Raw genomic sequence first — 21,961 nt, 5'->3', positions numbered from 1 at the left:
ACAGATGAAAGTAAGTCAACAGGTTGGTCTCAAAATTGATATATTTTTTCAAAAATTCAAACAAAATATAAAATATATAAAATATAAACAAGCGTTTGCACACTGGAAGATTGCAAAAGATCAATCGAGATAACTGTTTTTTACAGAAATATAACAATATTATGCATACATTTAAAATGTAATCAACCAAATAAAAAACAAATACACAACAAAAAAATAACAAAAAATTTATTAGTTCAAGTTCAATAATTATAACTATAAAAAGCAAAGGAATTGGCAGCCCTCCTTTAATTTTGGTTTCAACACAAACTCAATATGCTTTGGAAGATTTCATTCCTCTTGAGAAAAAATATAGGAGTCAACAAGCAACACTTGGGAGGGGTGCAATAACCAACCTTGTGAACAGGAACACCCGGGGTCTATAATGGAACCAACCGGTGTTGTGTGTGGTGCGTTGCCATGGGAATTGACAAAGCCACCAAGGTGGGTGTGGTGGCAGAAGAGAGTGAAACAATGGGGGGAAAAGTTGACAACATATAATAAGTATGTGTGCTGTGGTTAATCAGTGTAAAATACCATGTCACCATATTGATACAGTAATGTGTACATGAATAATAATATCAGCAATTACCTTGTCCATAATATTATAATCCTTGGACCAATCAAACATTTTCTTTTATAAAAAGTTAAATTAAGCAAATTTTTATAAAAATGTATACACAGAAGCAAAATGTGTTTGTTGTGAGAGAAAGGTTATGGTTAATAGAATTAGTTTGTTCATAATTTGCTTCTGATGACAACTTTAATAAAATTGGTTTATTCATACTTTGTTTTTAATGAATAACTTTTTCTGATATATAGTTTCACAATTTAGATGGTTTCAGTAAATTGGTTTTATTTCTTTACACAACACTTGAAATATAATTGTCTTATTTTTATAGCGATTGAATTTGAAGTACCAGTACCAAGCTTGTTTTTAAGAATTATATTGGATTAAGATTTGTTCAGAAGAGGGTCTGATTTTACTTTTAAAAAGCCATAATGTTTTTTCTGTCAAATTTTGATTTTATTATTCGTCACCCAAAATGCTGTAATAATATTAGTAATAACCATCAGGAAGGGTTTCTCTGCATTTTAAGCTGAAATAACAAGGTAAAGTGAAAGAAACCCCACTGGCTATTTTGGCCATTTAACATTGAATTCCATGGGGAGACTTAATGTTGTAGTACAACTTCATGTCAAAATTGCTTTGTTGACCTACAAACACAACAAATTTGGCTGATTCAATTTACGTGCAAGTTGGGTTTGTAAAAAAATTTACCAACTTCATATTATAAGATCGTACATTATGGCTTTAAGAAAGAATTTGAACTAAGTATGTATCAAAAGCAAATATCAATGCTCATTAGCAACCAAAACCCTTAAGACCCAACTTTGTAAGGCGAGTTTGGTGCTGCCTGATTCAGCCGGCATTTTTGCTAGCAAATTTAAGTACAACAAAGTATTCCACTTGTCTGATATATGACCAACTCACCTTGATGCTCTTCACCAAGTTGGCAGTGCTGTTCGCTACATCCTTAGCTGACTGTACAAAATGTTTCTTAGCTACTGGGTTGCTAGTCTTCGACGAAGCCACCCTACAGATATTACATAGTGCTGATGTATGCTTGGCTACCTCGGTAGCTGCTGTCAGTACCTGGTTTAGGAGGGGAAATACAAACAGGTTGCGTCAGAGGTTATTAGATCATTACTTGTGCTGTTATCTTAAAAACACATTTCAGCTCTCATATGTAACACGATCTGCTCCATGAAGGTTAAGGTAGGCATTTTTGAAAGTTGAGTTACTATAGTTATTACCCTATATAAATATTTAGCTACCATATACTGAAAACACCAAAGGTTTAGCATACTTGGTTCTAAAGTTGTAAAGTTTGGTGATGTCTATTTTCGTATGTATTTTATTGTTTTTTTACTCCAAATTCTTGCCTTTATCTCAATTTCAAATTTGCCGCCTTTGGCCGCCATTGACCAGATTGTGTCAAATATGTTGGTTTTCAATGCAAGTGGCTTGGGAAATGATCCTTCATGAAACTAACTATATTTTTGCGTACAGATATTTTTACGGTTGCAAGCATGGCTGACATTTTTCGCAAGGTGATGATTGTATATTTCTTATGTGTAGTAATTAAGCTTCGTTATCGAGTAGATTTGCGGGGAGTTGAATCCGCACAGATTTGGTTTTGCATACCTGTGCCAAATCAGAAAATATGTGAAAGAAAAACCACCGCAAAAATTTCTGCTTCCACAGTACATAACACTATGAGCTCAAATTATCTCATCTCCAATGGCAAAGTTCAATAACCTCCATTCAACAATGTTAGCTCAAAATTTGACCTCAAGTTGTAGAATGTGAGTTTTTGTACCTGTCATACTCATTTCAAGTACGTAGAAGCCTATTGGGGTTAAAGAACTGTGTACTGACAGATGAGCATGTTTGAGATCCTTTCCATAACTTTACTCTATGCTCTCAAAGGTCGCTAGACTTTCCACCTGACATGTGTGGGCTCAAATGCTGGAATGTTATCTGCTGCAATAATCTTGCTTTTTTTTTTTACTGATTTTCTTCAATAATATTTCAACAAATGTCATGATGGTTTGTGCAAGTTGCTGAAATAAACTTGAATATCGTCCTACATGTATATCATGATGGGGTATTCCGGTTGAAATCCATACACTCCTATGGAAGATATGGCCTTAAATCTCCCACAAGGCAGTCTAGATTTCAAATGGAGTCACCCATTCAGGTAACCCCATTTGAAATTCCCACTCCCTGTAGGGAAGATTCCTTTGTGGAAGGTCATGTCTTCCACAGAGGGTGTATAGATTTCAACTGGAATAGCCTAATTTCATGACTTACTTGAAAAATAATTTGAAGCTATAGACCATTTGACATCATTGTTTATCAACAAAGGTGAGGGACTGGTCTATCGAATCGCTTGACCGAACCGCTACACTGTTCAATGCTTTCTTGTACTATATGAAATGTGGTGGGCGATTTAAAATGCATGTGCCCTGAGCAAACTACGATGCGTACGCACACCGCAGGGCAAACAACAATGGAAATTGCCATAATTCGTGAGCATACTGCCAGTTAATGACGTCACATGTCAAGTGGTCTATACCAATGAAAAGGAGGAATTTATTTGAAAAGAACCAAAAAACATTACACTGTGTTAACTCTATAGCAAACCTACAACAAAAGGTGTACATGTTTTTCTGTGTAATGCCCTGGACCTCTTATTCACAGGCAATTGCTCTATGATTCTTACCTGCTGTTGATTGCTCTCTGGATTGAGTAGAGTCTGGCAGGCTGCTTGGATAGCCTGGTGGGCTCGGGCAAATTGAGATTGATCAACTAGGCCTGGCCGTCCTGCTACACTGGAAGGATCAGAAATGCCTACCAAATAGGCCGACTGTGATTGGGAAAAAGGAATTCAAAAGAAAACAAGTTAACATAAAAGCTTTGTAGTGTATCAAACAGGTTTAAGGTGATACTGCACTCCCTGATAAATTCTGTGACTAATTTTGCATTTTTCTCCAAAAATAACCACACACTGGTAACAAAAGTTATGAATAGGGGCAAGGAATCCAATTACTTCACTGAAAGTTCATTATATATGTTAAGAAATGAGGTACATTCTAGCGGTACCTCTTTTCTTATCATAAATAACATACCGCTTGTCTTGAGTCACTGAAATTCCAGTGTACATTAGTAACTGGATTCCTTTCCCCTATAATATACATAACTTTTGTTACCAGAGTATTATTATTTATTTGAGAAAAATGCAAAAATAGTCAAATTTATCAAGGGGTGTAGTACCTTAATGTATTTGCATTATGGACTGTGATACTTACTATACATCGTTTTAATCCATACATAATACATAAACCTGATGCTTTCATAGATTTTATTACTATTTTTAACTTGTAGAAATACTATCATTATTATGAATTACACTTCTGATACCATTTTGACCCTGTGACCTACCTGAGCAGCAGCTTCTGTCAGTCCACACACAGCGTTGCCAGCCGAGTCAACACTATGACCAAAGTTGTCTAGTTCTCCATTCTTGGCATGCTGGGTAATACCTGCCATGCTCTCACCAAGGTCCTAAATGAGACAACCAAAAAAGCAATAATATATGAAAATGTTCACAATTATGCTAATTTGCCCAGATACCATAGAGCTGAATAAAAGCATTTTGACTCATAACACACCCCCATTAGTCAGTTGCTAAAGCTAGATTTGAAGACCATGTGCACAAACTTTTTGTGAAATTAGTTCAAGTTGTTAAAGGTCCACCTGGAATAATGAACTACATAATTGAGTTATGTGGCCTAGGGCATATGTCAGTCCAGACACCACATAAGTCCAGACAAGTATACAAGTATACAGGAATATGTAAAGGACAAGGTCACCAGCCAGTTGACCAGGCCAATGATTGTGGACCTTTAAACAAAATTATCTAACTTTGCATTACTACTTTTAATAGATACTACTGTACAACTCCTTCAGTTGCATTTGTGAAATAATACATCAGCTATTGCAATGGAAATATATTTCTGATCAAGTTGGTAATGACCAACAATTTGTTGTTCCTGTAGATGCTTTATAAACCACAGAAGTAGTGAGACAAATATTTTCTCATCACACAATTTAGGACTGAAATATGTTCCATCTATATGAACAAAACCAAGGTAATTTGGTGGGGTACCACCCCAGTCATCTACTTAGAGAATAAACGATAGGAATTTTTGTTTTTAATCCTCTACCGTGTGATAGACGACAGGCAGGTCCAATATTTTGAGTAGTGGATGCCGGCGCAGATACAAAACTTACGGTCATGAAAACTCCCCTTATTCTAAAATGAATGAAACCTGTGTGGCATATTACGCACTTCACTTACAACGCAATACTTACACACAGCTAGTTCGCACCTCAATAAGGGTGTTCCGTAACGACACGGACCATATCCTCTATCGTGTGATAGACGACATGCAGGAACTAATGAAATTCAGTGCTTACAAGCTAAACCACATCCACTGACTATGAATGTTCTATGAGGTACTGCAATACACAGTTTTGCTTCTTCAATTTAAACTAACAACTTGGAATAATAAAAACGATCGGGTGATCATGGTGATGGGCTTCAACGTGCGGTAGAAAACACTGTGTGATGCAATCCGACCATCCACATCTAAGAAGAAGAAAAATATTTGTGAATTGCGTACAGTGGGTCATTTCAATGGTATAGATCCCTACCTTGGATTTATGCATGACAGCGTCCAAGCATTCAAAATACGACCAATCATTGATAGGCTCGTTGATGTTATCCAAGATGCCTTTCATGGTCTGGATGTTGCGTAGCGCGTTGTCGCATTCCTTCTGACCAGGGGCGCTCTGCATAAAGGTGTTGATTAGGTGGTTGATACTCTCTGTCACTGCCCTGAAATGGGGAAAAATGGTGACATTGCAAAACTTAAAAATTTAGTCTATTGTAATATTACTATAACATAAAGAAAAACTTCTATTTGGGCTACAAATTCATTGCTTCATATAGACTGATTGATATTCCTGGATCCTAGGCAAGATAGGTACACGTTTAGCCATCAGAAATGGCATAATGAACAGAAAGCTGAAGTACTTTGGCCATATTGACAGGAAACATGGAGGTGTATAAAAATAAATTTTGCAAGGGGCTATGGAAAGCCTACGAGGAAGGAAGACGTCCACCAACATCTTGGACAAATGATGTGAAGCTGGTTTGTAACCAAAGCATGCATGGTGCAATGCCCTGGGTATCAGATTGAGCAAGATGGCGTACTTGTGTGAAGACCTCAGCAGCGCTACAGAGTGCCAACCTGACACAGAGAGACATATTGGACATTGGACTATTCCGGTTGAAATCCATACACCCCCTATGGAAGACATGATCTTAATTTCCCACATACGGAGTGTAAATTTCAAATGGGGTTACTTGAATGGGCTAATCCATTTCAAATTCACACTCCCTGTGTGGGAAACGAAAGCTATGTCTGCCATAGGGGGTGTATGAATTTCCACAGGAATAACATATTAATTAAAAGATCTCTAATTTTAAGCTGTAAATTTCAACTGACAACTCACAGACACCCGGATAGACAGACATAAAACTGGAAGAGATTGGACCAACGGACAGACAGGAAGTCTTACCTTGCTGCACCAGCCAGTGCATTCTTTGCATTAGGTGCATTAGGATCAGCAGACATTGATTTGACAGCCAAGAGAAGCTTACTGGAGGCCACTGAGATGCCCTTCAGACTGCCTACCATCTGAGACTGGGCTTGTTTGTTCTGTAGAAAAGCAAAAATACAATGTTATTTACATCAATTCATCATGTTGATTGAACTGTTCGCTCAACTATTGGGATGTGCTGTTGTTGAAAATCATTCAAAAGTTATCGCAATGCAACTGGTACATTTCACATTTGTGACCCGGCAGCACAAACGAGCCGTAAATTCCCTAAATTGTATTCGTGAGTTATGGTGTAAAATGTGTACGAAGGTTGTATTCATCGGTCACTTAAGCTGGCGCGACATCTGTCTTATTTTGATAGTCACAACACCAATCAATAATCCTATAAATTGAAGTGGATAATAAGCTTCTACCTTAGATGGCTATAGAACTTTTAATAGCTCTGGTCTTTGTTTGCTTTTGCTAAATCCTTATCAAGTGGTGGGTTACCAGGCATTGTATTTTGTATAGGTATGCATAACCAACAATTAACAATGAGAGAACCTTCTTAAACCTCGTTGACTTGGGGATGATTTGAAATGACCGCCAATTATGACTGTTTGATATTTATTGCCAGCAATGTGGAAAAAGAGACACATTGAAACGAAAAAAGCTATAATTTTGTTGAAGGAGCAAAGTTTAACTAACCATAACCCCGCTTTTGGATATCGTTTGAAGTCAAAAGATATACCATTTTTAAGTTTATGATGTTTATTATTTAAACACGAAATAAAACAAAATTGACCGGGGGAGGAATTTACGGCTCATTCGCCGTGGACGGTCACATTTGGAGCAGAAATCACAAGACATATTGTGGATCTAGATATATAACTCCATTCTCTAATAGCTCTATAGGGTCATTCCATGGCAACTGAAGTTTTGACTGAAATAATAAATTCTCATTTTTGATCAGCACCAGAGTAGCTAATTGATTTCAGACAGTTTGATGAGATAAACTAAGTTAGTACTTAGCATTATCTCCCAACTCAACTGAGATTATCTACTAACTCGAAAAAAATTCCCATTTTAGCAAATTTAAAATATACACCCTGAAAAACCCCTGAGAAGAGAATATGAATGTTCTAGGAGCTGTTGTTTGGGAGAAATGTCCCCCTAAAGTTAGACTCATTGATATCTATCAAAGCCTAAACTAAGAAAAAAATCCATTAAGGTATGGTGTACATCCCTGTATAAGTTGGCATGGAATAACCCTATAGTACAATTATACTACTCCCCCAGGTACAGCCTCATTTCATATCCTTACCGGTGCTGCGCCAGCCATCCCCATGCCGGAACTCATCAGCTGCTGGAACTCGATGCTGAAGTTGTTTGCCGCACCGGACAATTCCTCCGGCGTTCCACGAGACGCTGTCACCAGCTCGCTTGCGGCAATGTTGAGTCCTTGGGCAGCTTGGTTCAAGGTGTTCTGGTGCGCCTGATAATTGCGCGCATCGGTTTCAGGCAACTGTGGGTAAATAAAACAAAAAAGCAGCATGAAAACCATCCAAGCAAATGATGAAAAGTTATTACCCTTCAAATTGTCACCTGGAAAAACTTACAACGATATCAAATAACCTAAATAATCTAGGTCTATTCATTTGTATACCATGCACTACAAATCATACATTACAAAATGCACAAATGCGATCAATCAATCAATCATGCTCACACAATCACAATCTATTAAATTTTCTGGTATTTTTGCTTAACAGTCACATGGGAATGAAGTACTAAGCATACACATTTAAAAAAAAAATTACTACTAAAGTTTGTTTGGATTATAATAGTTCCAACTCACGCTTTCATAAACGCACAAATGTGTGCGCCATGCAGCACAGAATGCACAACAAGAGTAAGCATTGCGCCTAACTGCATGCACGCCATTATATACATGTATCAACACACAGTGTTATGATTCTTATTTTTTTACCTTATATAAGCCGAACAAACTTCATATTATTTATCTATATAACTGAAATAAACCTGGTAATTTTTCAAACTATCAACTAACAAAATAAAGAAGTGGAACAACATATATTTTCGTAAGAAAAAATGATGACAAATCAGTAAAATAACAATTATGATCCTACTAAGAAAATTTTGTCCTAATGTTCTAAACAGACTTGACTAATTTCCATCCATTTCTATTAATTTCCTTCATATCAAGTTACACACTAATAAAACCAAATATGCAGCTGTACTTTGTCTTAGCATAATACTGAACAGAGACCATACCACAACTTGGTCGTTCTTTCCCCATAAAACATCGTACTGCGGCCCCTTGACATCTATAGCCAAAGAAAAATCCTGGGTTTCAAGAACAGCAGCTTTGTCCTTGGGTCTGACCGAGACCGGTTTATCGTTCGATTTACCACCTTTTTTGGAGACCTAGAATAATACAGAAATAGCTTTAATCTCCAGTAGTTTCAATTTGTGATTAATATTTTGGTTATAAATGAAGCGAGTTAGATCAAGCTACTAATTTGTTTGTTTCTATCCTCAGCAGGCTATACCAAGAAATACACAATATGGATACAAAAGAAATATAATAACTGAATCACATAGTTAACACCCAATGCTTTTCCCAAAGAAAATTAAGCAATTTTTTGTAGTGCATATAAGCTGAGTACCATTATTTAAAATCTACAAAATTAAATATTAAAGTTAACCACTTTTAAGCAGAAATTTTGAAAAAGAAAAAAGCTTGGGCTTACACTTAATGCCACACAGACTAGAGAAACAAAAATACCAGAATTAAGTTTTTAAGAGAGCATGTTACACAATCATATAAACACAGAAGGGTGATACATTCTCAAATTCAACTAGTGACAGAAATATATGTATAAATACAATAAGAGACTAGAAGAAATCACAAGGATCCACACTCTTCCATGCAAAAATGAAAATATCTTTCAAGTAGGTTTTTTTTTAAATTTTAGCAGGGGAATATAATATAACAGTTACTTCCCAAAACAGTCAAACATGTTATTATAATAACCAAATCTAACCATTTCCGCAGCATTACTGAAACTGGTCTTCAGAAACTAAACATGAAAAAGCACAATAACATAATTTTTCCAGTTTTCAATGAATACAAACCACGACTATACAACTGGTAATTATCTTACATGATACCTAACTTAACCATTTTTACTTAACATCTATACTTAATTAGACTTACTCAAAACCTATGACTCTTTAGTCAATTTTGTGGAAATTGTGCAACCAAACTTATGTTAGATTTCCTCAAAACCTACAATTATTTTGTCTTATGCAATTTGATTTAAATTTGTGCCACCAAGCTCATGTTTAACCGAAAAGTTACATTTTAATACCTGTCACCCCCTGATATAATCATGTCAGTTTCATCAGTATGCTAGTTTCCAGCATTATTTTTTTTCTATTCCTTTGCAAAACAGAAACAATTGTGAGAAAGCTTATAATGTTAGACTTCCTCAAAACCTACAATTATTTTATTTTTTATTTTATTTTTGTGCAATTTGGTTTAAAGTTGTGCAAAGCTCATGTTTAATTGTGCATGTTAATTAGCTTTCTTTCTTTTTTCTTTCTTTCTTTTTCTTTTTCTTTTTTTTCAAAACCAAAAAGTTATATTTTAATACCTGCCGCCCCTGACAATATAATCGTGTCAGTTTCATCAGTATGCAAGTTTCCAGCATATTTTTTTTCTATTTCTTTTGCAAAACAGTAACAATTGTGAGAAAGGAACTTTTTTGTTCCAAATACATGTGCATAATTTGCGATCAGGAAAGCAACCCGCACCGGTATGCCTCCTACTTGAATAGTAAGCTTTGCCTAGCCGTATCAGTGCATTTTCTATTTTTCTATTTTCTATTTTGATCTTCAGCTGAAATGGTTAAAATTGTGCAATTGAGGCTGAAATCTGTACCTAATTAGATTCTAACTTTCTAAGGTTTGCTCTACAAACACATCCAAATATGTACTACTTCCATAAACAAATACAAGGGCACACAATTCACCAACATTATTAAGGTACATGTAACACAAAAATCAACAAAAAAAGGTATAGAAACACAAGTGCCTTGATAGCAGTGTACCCTTACGTGTCAAGGAGGAACGAGAAGAGGTATTTTCATTTTCCAGTCTATGATATTTCTGAGACTGGCACTATAAATAGGTCATGTATCATACGACTGAACAGTGTACGCTTTTGGGGGAGGGGGTTGCCAACGTTTATGTGCAATGGCTGCTCTGGGTAAAGATTAAAATTTGGTCATCCTATCAACCCTGAGAACCAAGTATAATAATTTCACTCCAGGGTAAGATAAGGAAATTCGGCACACATTCTAAATGACCTGTCTGTGAATTTACTATTACGGAACCCTGTAATGTGTCAATCGGATTTGCTTATTGATGTTCTACATATCACAGGATTCAAATTCATTTCTAAAAGAAAATCTTTCACAGGTAACTCACACTCGTCTTACAAATTTAGAAACAATCTACTAAATATGTCCAGTCATAGCCAAATTTAGAACAAGTTCTTTAAAAACTGTACTTTTGAACTTTTATCAAATTAGAACAGTAGTGCAACAACAAAAAAGCTGGTAATTTATGGAGCTTTGAGTCACTCATTGAGTATATCTTTATAAATGGATCTTTTGTGGAGAAACTTAAAGAATCTTTCATTTATTTGAATTTTTTATATCTTTTTTTTTTTCAAATGGATCTTAGTTCCAGCTATTCGTGGAGAAACTTTGAGAACCTTTCATTTACTTGAAATATTTTGTCTGACCCAAATTAAAGTACCCAGGAAATAGTTGCTTCTTCAATTTTCTTGCATGATGTTGATTTCTCAATATCGATATAATTTAAATGTAATATATTCCTGATAAACAATTTCTTTTACTCACAACATCATAGTACTCTTATAGGGACAATCATTGATTTGCTAAACCAGTGCCACCCTAAATTTATTTTTAGGACCATGAGGACATTTTATTCCACCCCATGATTTAATTCTAACTCATTTCAAATAAAAAACTAGAATTACGCGGTTTGTAATAAAAAATTAAATAAAAAAATGTGAATAACTTTATGATTATAGTGCAACAGAATACAAAGAAGAATAGAAGTTACATACAGTTTCCCCAGAAGACATAAGCATAGCCTCTAAGACCTCTTCTGAAAATTCACCAGCTTCCGCAAAGAGCACAGACGTCTGACATGGGTAGGTAAGTTACAGGTAACGCAGACATAGACACACATGCACAGTAATGCAAGGCATAGGTATAGGTAGGTAGAGAGGTGCAAAAGTTACGTAGGTGTGCAATATAGTGGAGAGAAGATACACCAACAAACAAACAAACAAACAAACAAGGATGGATTAGAACAAGCTACTGGGTAAGCAGGCAGACCTCTTTGCATATGGTCCCACAATGCATCACTTTTGTCACACTTGAAAAGATAGCTATGCAAAGTCACAAATCAATGTGACGTGGTGATTGAGTGATGCATTGTGGGATATGCATATAAGGTCAACTGACCATATCGGTAAAATCATGAATGAAAATCTTTGTGATTTACACATATATCACACCGATGCGATCATCTTTACTCCACAGATCACCATGCATCGATGTGATTTGGAGGAGTAAAGCGAAAAGGCTTTCCAGATTGACTGAAATGGTCAATACACTTTATTCATATGGCAGCCATTTTTGTGTTATAAACTTTGATTAAACTAATCCGTAGCAATACAATCTGTTCAGAATCTCAAATTGTAGCATATGAGTATGTTTTTAAGCACTTTTGAAATTTTTAATTTGATGAGCTCAACAAGACTTGTCATTAAAATAGCTGCCCTATGAATAAAGCCAAAGTTCACAGTGACGACATTCAAAATAACCATTTATCAATAATCATACTTGACATATAGTGCAACATCCAATATTATTTTTAACAATAATATATTAAACAATAATATTATTGTTAGAAAAGACATTCATTAAAAAGTGCAAAAATCTTATGCAAGATGCTGGAGGAAGAATAAAACCAATCACCTAAAATCATAAAAAATCACATTCAAAATATCCCACATTAGAACACGGAACATGGCTATACATTAAAAATGTCATCGTAGTGATACAAATGCTATGTATGCGTACACTTATTATGCAACCCACTTAAAAAGCAAAAGTCTGCAAAATTGTGAGTATAGGACCATTCCAATTGAAATCATACATCCCTCTATGGAAGACACAATCTTAATCTCCCACACAGGGAGTGTGGCTTTGAAATGGAATTACCCGAATGGGTGAATATATTTGAAATATATTTCAACTGGAATAGCCTATATATAAATCTGGCTGCATATACCTTATTAATTTAAATTGTCAGTCATGTTGGTACTACTTACTGCAACACAAGTCCCATTTTTAGTGCAACTTAATTGACATTTAGCTATCCTGGAGTGATTTTTTAAATGTTCCGGGACAAATGATCGAATCAGGAACAAACTAAATTACCAGAATCCTTCCTGGTGTTAACACTGTCTGTTTTAATCATATTTATTTTCTGAGCTTTCAGCTTGTTTTATGCCAACAGTTCTCAAGGTCTTTCCACTGTTGATTCTTGAAGCTCACGTAATAAACTACTTCCAAAAAGTGCTGATAAATTGAATATTTTCTGAAAATATTTTTTGAATGTTGATCTGTAATTAAAAAGGTGATCAGTAAACTAAAAACTTGTGTTGCACAAGTAAATGAAACCAACACCGGGCTATTCCAGTTGAAATCCATACACCCCCCAAGACATGACCTTAATCTTACACACAGGGGGTGTAGATTTCAAATGGAGTCACCCATTCAGGTAACCCCATTTGAAATTCACACTCCCTGTGTAGGAGATTATGTTCATGTCTTCCATGGGGGTGTATGGATTTCAACTGGTATAACCCATTACTGGAAGCATTGTCATTATAATGTCCCACATGATATCTGATTTTCAAAGCTCCATCAAATTAAACCAAACCAAACTGGCTACTTGAAAAAAATACAAAATTTCAACCAAAAAAAAGTGACATGTGTCATACTGTCACCCAACTATTGAGGGTTCATACTGTATTTACTCTATGAAGCGCTTCCCATCTTTTTATTTGAAGAAAATGTAACCGAAATGCAGACAATTTTCATGCCATAGCATGTAAAGCACTGTAAGTAAGCTTAAAACTGATCACAAAATTCCATGGACAAATCCTATTCTATCTTATATTTTCATCCAATTCATCACCACATTTAATATAGTAAAATGTTTATATATTCAACTATTAAATTAAACGCATTCTTGCATAAAAATGCAAATGCAGATCTAATTTGGTAACATCTTTCGATAATATGAGATTTCTGTATGGTCGGCGCCATGTTGAATTTCAACCCGAAAGTTAAATATCGGTTACAATATAAAACATTTAAAATATCTGTGCTCATTGGATGTTTAAGACCTGTTTATTTATGGAGTCTGAATTTGAAATTTCAACAGAGCTTTAAAATTCACATTTCATGCGTAACATGTAAGCGCTGCAGAAATTTGCACCAATGCCTAGATAATAAGAGTGCAAAAAATGAACCAATAACTGCTGAAAGAACCTGGTGCCATAATTATAAAATTCTGTTCCCATTCTTGAAAATGCACCAATGTCTATAACTTGACAGGGAAGAACATTTTGTCGCTGGGCAGGAAAAACCTCTTATGTGTCCTTGGCCCCTGAACATGTTTAAAGCAAAACCTCCTGTGTAACCTGTTGGTAGTTTTATTTTAAACATGTTCAGGGGCCACAGGTACATAGGTTTTTCCTGCCAAGCGACAATTTTATATTTAAGGCAACCCAAGTAATTTCATATTAAGAATTTGCTTTCTTACTGACATTTGTACTTCATACATAATGTTTTTAAAGTTGAGTTTTATCTAATGACTTTTTATTAATATCTTTTAATTCTGCCTTTCATTCATGGGCAACATCTTCATGTAATGGATTAAAAAATTGAAAACAAAATTTTGTTCTCAAAAATAATTTATGCACAAGTCTTAAAGTAACCAGAATGTTTACAAGTGTAAGTAAAAAACACAAATTTCTTAAAGGTGTACAATAAATAAAGATCTCACAAAAAGTAATCGAGCCATTACAAATACACCTATAGCTTCTGAACTATTAATTGTATTCACAATAATTTAAAACAGAAAGCTGCTTATGCATGTACACCATTTGTTCAATATTAACAACATAGCAGTGTTTTTAAATTAAAAAAAGAATTTTAATTCAAAAGTTGCATTTAGTGATCAATGGTTAAAAACTCAAGCATCATTGCATGTAAAACCCACCGTTATCTTTGTGCAAAATTCAAATCAATACAACTTATTGCAAAAATTTATATATGGGTACTTGTCCCATTCTAACTTACAGAAAGACTGCGATACTTTGTCAATGTTAACACAAAGAGTGTCAAAATAACCATTATTAAATTTTCTTTCTCCTAATATTTTCAAATACCAAATACGATTAATAGTTTTACTGTTACAGGCGTATTTAGAACAGCTGAATTACTATTTGTGAAGTCTTTAGATGATGTCAAAGCTTATTATACAACAATACTGGTTTACAAGTATATACGCTGGCAAGGTGATGTAATAATCAGATTAACTACCATAGCAATAGGTGTAAACAATTTTTGAACACATCGTGCTGCACTACAAGCTGGTTCACTCGTCACCTGTGTATGTCTGCAATCATAGATTGAATACAATACCGGTCTTTTCAAAGATACCAATCTTACAGGTGCGAGTGATCAGCATAATATGGTTCAATGCAGAGGTACCGCGTGAACATACCAGTGCAGCGCGGTATATTCAAAAATTGTTTTCACCTAATGCTATGGTAGTTAATCTGATTGTTACATCACTTTGCCAGCGTTTAAAGGTTCTATATAATTTAAGTCATATAATTAACTTGCAGGTAACACTGAATATGACTAAACGGTTTAATTTTTATAAACAATACAGATATTTAAGTGATGATTTTGGCTTTTGATGATTCAAAATAGCCATGCAGGTCGGAATGCAACTCACAAAATACCCATAACAGTAATGCAAGGAGTATGCAATAAATGCAATAATAATTAATCTCAGGGTTGGTTGCAATTCCATTGGTGTGGGTGGTGATGATGATGATGATGACGATGACAGACATGAATATGCATTTTGTGATGTCACACCAAACCCTAGCCCCACCATTGGTCAGTTAGTAAGTGGGCTCTTACCATTCTGGTGTGGGTAGAAGTAGTATATACATGCTGTTCTTGCACCATTCGTATGAGCTAAATTGAAATATTGGCCATGTGTATATAAAGATAGGTAATGGAAGTACATTATCAAATGATTAGTATCAAATCCGTGCAAAAAAAATGTTGCTACAAACAATGAATATGAAACTTTTTTTTTTTCTTTTTTTTTTCTCCCCTTGGAAAAGCCATACCACTATGCTTGACATTAACACTTTTCCTCTGCAAATGTTGTGTTATGACAAAGCTGTCCTTCAAATCAGGTCACACTCTGACAATAACAAATTAATTTTATATTCAAAATAATAAACTTCTTCATGAATTTCTATTTTTAAAATACTTGGCTTTTTGAAGCGTTTTTAACTTTGTTTTGTCTTTTAATTGCATGATTTAATGCTAAGGGGAGAAAGACAGAAATTTAGATTTGGGTGTCTCTTTCCTGACATCACCATATACTTTCTAGTACTTAGTCTGAAAAGTGGCAACCAAAGAGATTAGCCCCAAAGAGAGCCCACTCTGTCATGTTAGCATGTCACTCATGTAAGCAAAATAGTGTACCGCAAGATAGTTTCCCCATACGCACTGCAAACTTTAAGTCTGTGCTTGATGCATTTAAAATGCTGTGCTACATGCGCAAACCTTTAAACCGCTCAAGCTCAAAGACACAAAGTATTGTTCAATTTCAGGCTTTTGCCGGTAATTGCTGGAGGTACATCATTTTGATATCCATGCGTAACAAACAAGACAGCGGATTTACCATGGCGTTACCCACAGGGCAGTTCTGAGTTGGTTCTCCTTGGGTCTTATCTCTTTGGTGGCAACCTAGTGTTCCCAATTAACAGACTCAACATTTTGTCAGAACCCAATTAAATGTTAAGTCCAATTGGTAATCAAACAAGTTTGGTGCAATTGAACTCATGCAATGAAATTAAAGCAAATTTACAATCTAACTGAAATTGATATTAGTCAAAATAATAAGAGAATGTAATCTAAACAAGCGAACTTAAGAAAAAAAATAATCGCAACTTTAAATGCTTGCAAATATTTTTTTTAAAGTTCAAACCAGTTCAAAACTTCTGATAAAATCAATTCTTTTATTCCAAATATTTTCTAGCCATGCTGTTACTCCAAATACATGATAATAAAAGTATTGCCTATATAAGGCTGCATGGTTCAATGATCTGTTTCTTTAAAAAATCAGTTTCTTTTTAACAAGTTTTAAAAAACACCCAATGTAAAAAAAACCCAATGTAGCAGTCAGGGATCTAACCACCTGTGATATGATCGGCTATGCCAGTTGAAATCCACACACCTGCTATGGAAGACATGACCTTAATCTCCCACACAGGGGTGTAGATTTCAAATGGAATCAACTATTCAAGAAATCCAATTTGAAATTCACATTCCTTGTGTGGAAGATTCAGGGGTTGTATGTATTTCAAATAGAATAGCCTAATATGGTTTTAATATTGATATTATTGAACCAATATGGTGTCTAGGGCCCCAGATTCATACTCAGATTTGCGGAAATTTGTTCAATTCAGGCGATCATCGCTGTAAGCAGATAACATCAAGGGAATGACTGCTTTACAAAATGTGATGTGATAACACCCTCGATAAATGACTTATTATGTACAGTACATCAAATATGTGACCCTCGCACAACTGAGCCCTGAAGTCGCCAATCATCATTTTTGAGATATTCAACCAAAATATTCTGCTTGAAATTAGCTTTAAAATGATGTATATCATGTCTATAGTACTTGACATTTAAGTAGTGAAAAATCAATAAAACAGTCAATAAATCCTTTGTTTCCTATTGTTTATTGTTAAGTTTGATGGAGCATATCTCAATAGTGGCACTGGCGACATCCGGGCTCAGTTGTGCCGAGGGGTCACATATGAATGAGGCATGAATCAATGTTATCGCACAAATATTTAATGATGAAAAATTCTTGTCCACAGGTTTGAGTATGAATGAGGCTACTACTCTATGTTAGTATTGAATTGTTATTTCATAACTGTTAAGGATCAAAAATGTGCATGGGAGGCTAGAAAAGTCTTTACCTACCGTATTCGACCTACTTATTGCCCCAGCCCCTTCCCACCCCAACCCTGTGAACTTTTCTAAATAACACCTGTTTAAGCCTCCACACTTTTATCATGAAGAAGGGTAAAATTGCAACATTGTTCTGCAGATAAAATGTCCACTATATGGCAATTGACGCGATTCCAAATACAGCGCGCCACCTACGATCACGCCTGGCTGATCAACTTCGCGCAGAGCATCATGGGTAAAAGTCGACATCCATGACGCGTCGACGATGAACCATCGACCCTGGAAACGTAACGAGTGTTGCTATCGATTACTCAAATTTGTTTTTTTACGTTGATGATGATCAGCTGTTAATTCAACCCTCCGACGATTTTTTTCCAATTCTGCCTCCTTTTTAAAGTTAATTTCGACAGTCATGGTTTAGGCCTACCGGTATAGGCCTACCTCTGTGAATGTTCAGAGTGTTAGGCCTATTCCCACACAAGATAATAGGCATCAATTAAACTCTTATTTTCAAACTTTTCCGAACTTTCTGAGGTGTTGGGAAAATACTTTAGGCTCTCGCATACAAGAAAAGAAAACACTTTCAGGTCTTTAAGCTTTGTTGTAAGCATGGTAAGAAGGCCAATAATAGACTTGATTAAAAAATATGATTGGGGATAGGCCCTAGGCCTACTTTAGACCCTCATGCATATCCTTAAAAAAAACCAATTTTTAAACCTTGTTTATTTTAAGTAAAGTAGGCCTAATATTCTCAATATTTAGAATAACGAAATATTCAATACATATTTTAACAGCATGGACAGCGTAAAGTATATATTTTTTTAATGTTTTTTTCTGCCTCCATTTTAAAGTTAATTTCGACAGTCATGGTTTAGGCCTACATCTGTGAATGTTCAGAGTGTTAGGCCTATTCCCATACAAAATAATGGGCATCAATTAGTTTAAACCCTTATTTTCAAACTTTTCCGAACCCGATCCGAGGCGCTTGGGAAAATACTTTAGGCTCTCGTTTACAAGAAAAGAAAACACTGAAAAATCAGTGATTGGGGATAGGCCCCTAGGCCTACTTAGACCCTCATGAATATATCCTTAAAAAAACAATTTTAAACCTTGTTTGTTTTAAGTAAAGGAGGCCTAATTCTCAATTTTTAGAATAACGAAATATTCAATACCGGTACATATTTTAACAGCATGGACAGCGTAAAGCATTTTTTTTTAATACTGATTAAAACGTTTTCAATTTCAAATGTACTCTATTCCTATTCAACCATCGACGGTTAAAACTCGATGTCAAAAATGTTGATGTCTCTGATCGACCATCTAGGCCTATAAACCCGATGTCAAAATGTCAATTTTCGAGTTTGGGTAGGCCTATAATAGAAAATGCTTTTGATGCAAGACAATTTCAAACAGGAAATTTAATCTAAATCTTTTTATTTCTTGTTTGGATAACTTTTCCCATAATTATACCATGCGTGATACATGATTAAGACAAAAGCTTTTGGTTTTCATAAATGTTTTGAACGCTTGTCTTATTTTTTATTTTTATCATTTTTTTCCTAACCTAGGCCTATAGATGTTTTACATTTATAACCTTTTTACAAACTTGAATAGATATGAATTAATTGTTTTAAAGCATTTTTCGTAGTGACGTTTTGAAACGCTTTTGTAGCATGATGTAGGCCTACTGTATGATCACGAAAGGTGGTAAATTTAGAAGCCATTTCCTTCTATAGCCTATAGCCATAAACAAAAAACACTTTGGCCCCAATGTATAATGTCGGGAGAAAATATATCAGATATAGGCCTACTTGCACTAAACAAATAAACCTGTTAATTTTAAAATAAACTCTTGTGGTGCAATTCTGTCAACAAAATTACATAGGCTTATGAACCGGGGCTGGGGCTCAGCCCCTCAATAAATTTGGTGCGGGGGCTCGAATAGGCCTACCCTTCTGTATGAATAGGCATGTTTTCATTTTCATTTAGGCCTATATAAATGGCCTCCAAACTATTGTTAAGTTATCTTGTTTTGTCCCTTATTGTACAGTATATTCTTCACCGTAAATTGGTGTGTGTGTGGGGGGGGGTGTCCCGGTTCGCCCCTTCAGTCTCAAATGAAGCAGGCCTAAACAATGCGTTCACCCCTCCAATAAAGTCCATCCCCAGATTTGACCTCTTTACTTTGTAGGTTCAGTCCATGATCCATGGGCCTGATCCATTATTTAATATGCAAGAAATGTCGACCCTCAATTTAAACCTTTCCAATTTGGCCAAAGTCCACAATGCCGTAAAGGTTGGGCTACACTACAGTTCAGTTCTTTTCACAGTGTTGACTTATAATTTCATGATAAAAAAGAAAATGGGAAAGATTTTAATCTTTCCCATTTTCTTTTTCTTTTTAAAAAACAGAAATGTTATTTTTAGGGCCTATGCGGTAGGCTATGCCTACAAAGTGCTTTTATTGTGATCGTAATTTTTTTAATGTTTGATAGTAATACAATTAAAAATACAAATTTAGGCTAAAAATATAATAAGGACAAATCAAACAATTACAATAATAACAAAAACGGCAAACCAATGTGATGCATGTTTATAAGTAATGAGACATTAAGAATCTTTTAAAAATTTACTTGAATTTCTTTGCGGTAGGCCTATCCCGCGCGGCGTGGCGCTGTAAGCGCCTTCGTGCAAAAAAACCCATTTTAGAAAATGTAGGCCGATTACAAAAATGCAACACCTATAGTATGGATGTTGGTGTTATATTATTATCGTATTGAACAAACAATAAATTCAGAAAGAATTAAAACAATTTATTCTAATAACCAAAATAAAACCTATGCGTTTTCCATTTAAAAAAAGGACAGGCCTAGGCCTACTTAGCATTGACTAGGCTCACAGCGTGTCGGGCTGAAAAGCATCGCAAAGTTTAAAAACAAAAAAGGGCGGTTTTAGAAAATGTATAACAAAAAGGAAACAGCTAGTATCAACGTCAAGTTTATGGGGATTTAGAAAAGGACATCTGTGAATATCAAACTGCAATATTTCACTTCAACACAGAAAATCTCAAAAAATTTCAAAAAGTACTATAAAACATTGTGTTTTTAGAGTAATAATCACAATGGTCAGCTATGGTTGATGAAAAACTGTCGACCCCAAGCCAATTTTCACTGCCGTCGTTGGTGGCGCGCTGTATTTGGAATCGCGAGAATTATTTAGCACCTTATTCAGGTGAAGTACTTAACCATTGGGGGTACTAATTACGTCGAATACGGTACTGGCTTAAAACATGATTACTCTCTAACACCATTTAATGAACTCAGACCATTATATGAAAACAACTTTCAAACGAAAAGAAAATCACTCATTCTGTGTTCTTAATAAAATCTTTACCAAAAATAGTAGTAGTAATAATAACAATAATAAAGGTATGGAAAAACAGTTTGTAAGTACAATACATTAGTTCATTCTTTTTTTAAAGTTATAAACTCTACTTCTTTCCAACTTAAGCTCACACTAAAAATAGATGTTGAAATGGAGTAATGAAATGCCTTGATTTCCTGTGGCGGCAGACAAAATGACATCTCAAGTTACACCGAAATATCATTATCAATCAGAACGACATGCCATCAACTGTTAATATATACACTCTGTCAGCATGTGCATCAAAATGTTTGGTAACCATACCAATAGAGATAGAAACATAAGAAACATGAGAAATATTATATACATCAGAATTCAGCAACCCAACTTACCCGTCCTGACATGAGACCTTTGCTAGCCTCCACCACAGACTTGATTGCTTTGTCCACATCACGCTGTCCTGGAAGGCAGTTCATACAGTTATTGAGGGCATGGGATACAGCCTTGGCAACCTGTGGGTGTAGTATGGAATAAATACAATATTACAATAATGGGCACTTTTGCCTTTCTTACAATGTCCATGATTGGTTGAGTACATGATATCCGAGTAACAAATCAAATTAGAGCTTTGTAAATTTGAATCCATTTCACTATCTCTGATTGGCTCAATAAATGATATAACTGACTCTGTGACCAATCAAAATAGTTGATAGATGCTGATAATTTGGCTGGTAGTGCACATAGGGTTAATGTGACTAGTGGGCAAGATAGATTCACAACTCGGTATTAGTCTTGCTGAATTGGGTTATACCAGGCAAAATCCATACACCCTTTATAAAAGACATGACCTTAATCTCCCACTGAGAGAGTGTAGATTTCAATTGGAATCAT

General features: G+C 35.2%; 1 protein-coding gene across 1 annotated transcript in view; it reads right to left on the bottom strand.

Moving 5' to 3' along the window:
• LOC140142249 (talin-1-like) overlaps positions 1-21,961 on the bottom strand; it is a 276,867-nt gene that overhangs the window by 64,188 nt on the left and 190,718 nt on the right. Inside the window, 10 exon segments of the mRNA XM_072164217.1 lie at positions 396-419; positions 1,535-1,696; positions 3,330-3,473; positions 4,049-4,171; positions 5,324-5,507; positions 6,254-6,393; positions 7,599-7,799; positions 8,570-8,722; positions 15,628-15,684; positions 21,463-21,582. Coding sequence (XP_072020318.1) covers positions 396-419; positions 1,535-1,696; positions 3,330-3,473; positions 4,049-4,171; positions 5,324-5,507; positions 6,254-6,393; positions 7,599-7,799; positions 8,570-8,722; positions 15,628-15,684; positions 21,463-21,582 — 1,308 coding nt within the window.

The sequence above is a fragment of the Amphiura filiformis genome, chromosome 20, assembly GCF_039555335.1.
Source record: "Amphiura filiformis chromosome 20, Afil_fr2py, whole genome shotgun sequence".
NCBI lineage: Eukaryota > Metazoa > Echinodermata > Ophiuroidea > Amphilepidida > Amphiuridae > Amphiura > Amphiura filiformis.
Note: the sequence above shows the minus strand (reverse complement) of the source record. Positions and strands in the feature narration are given on the sequence as shown.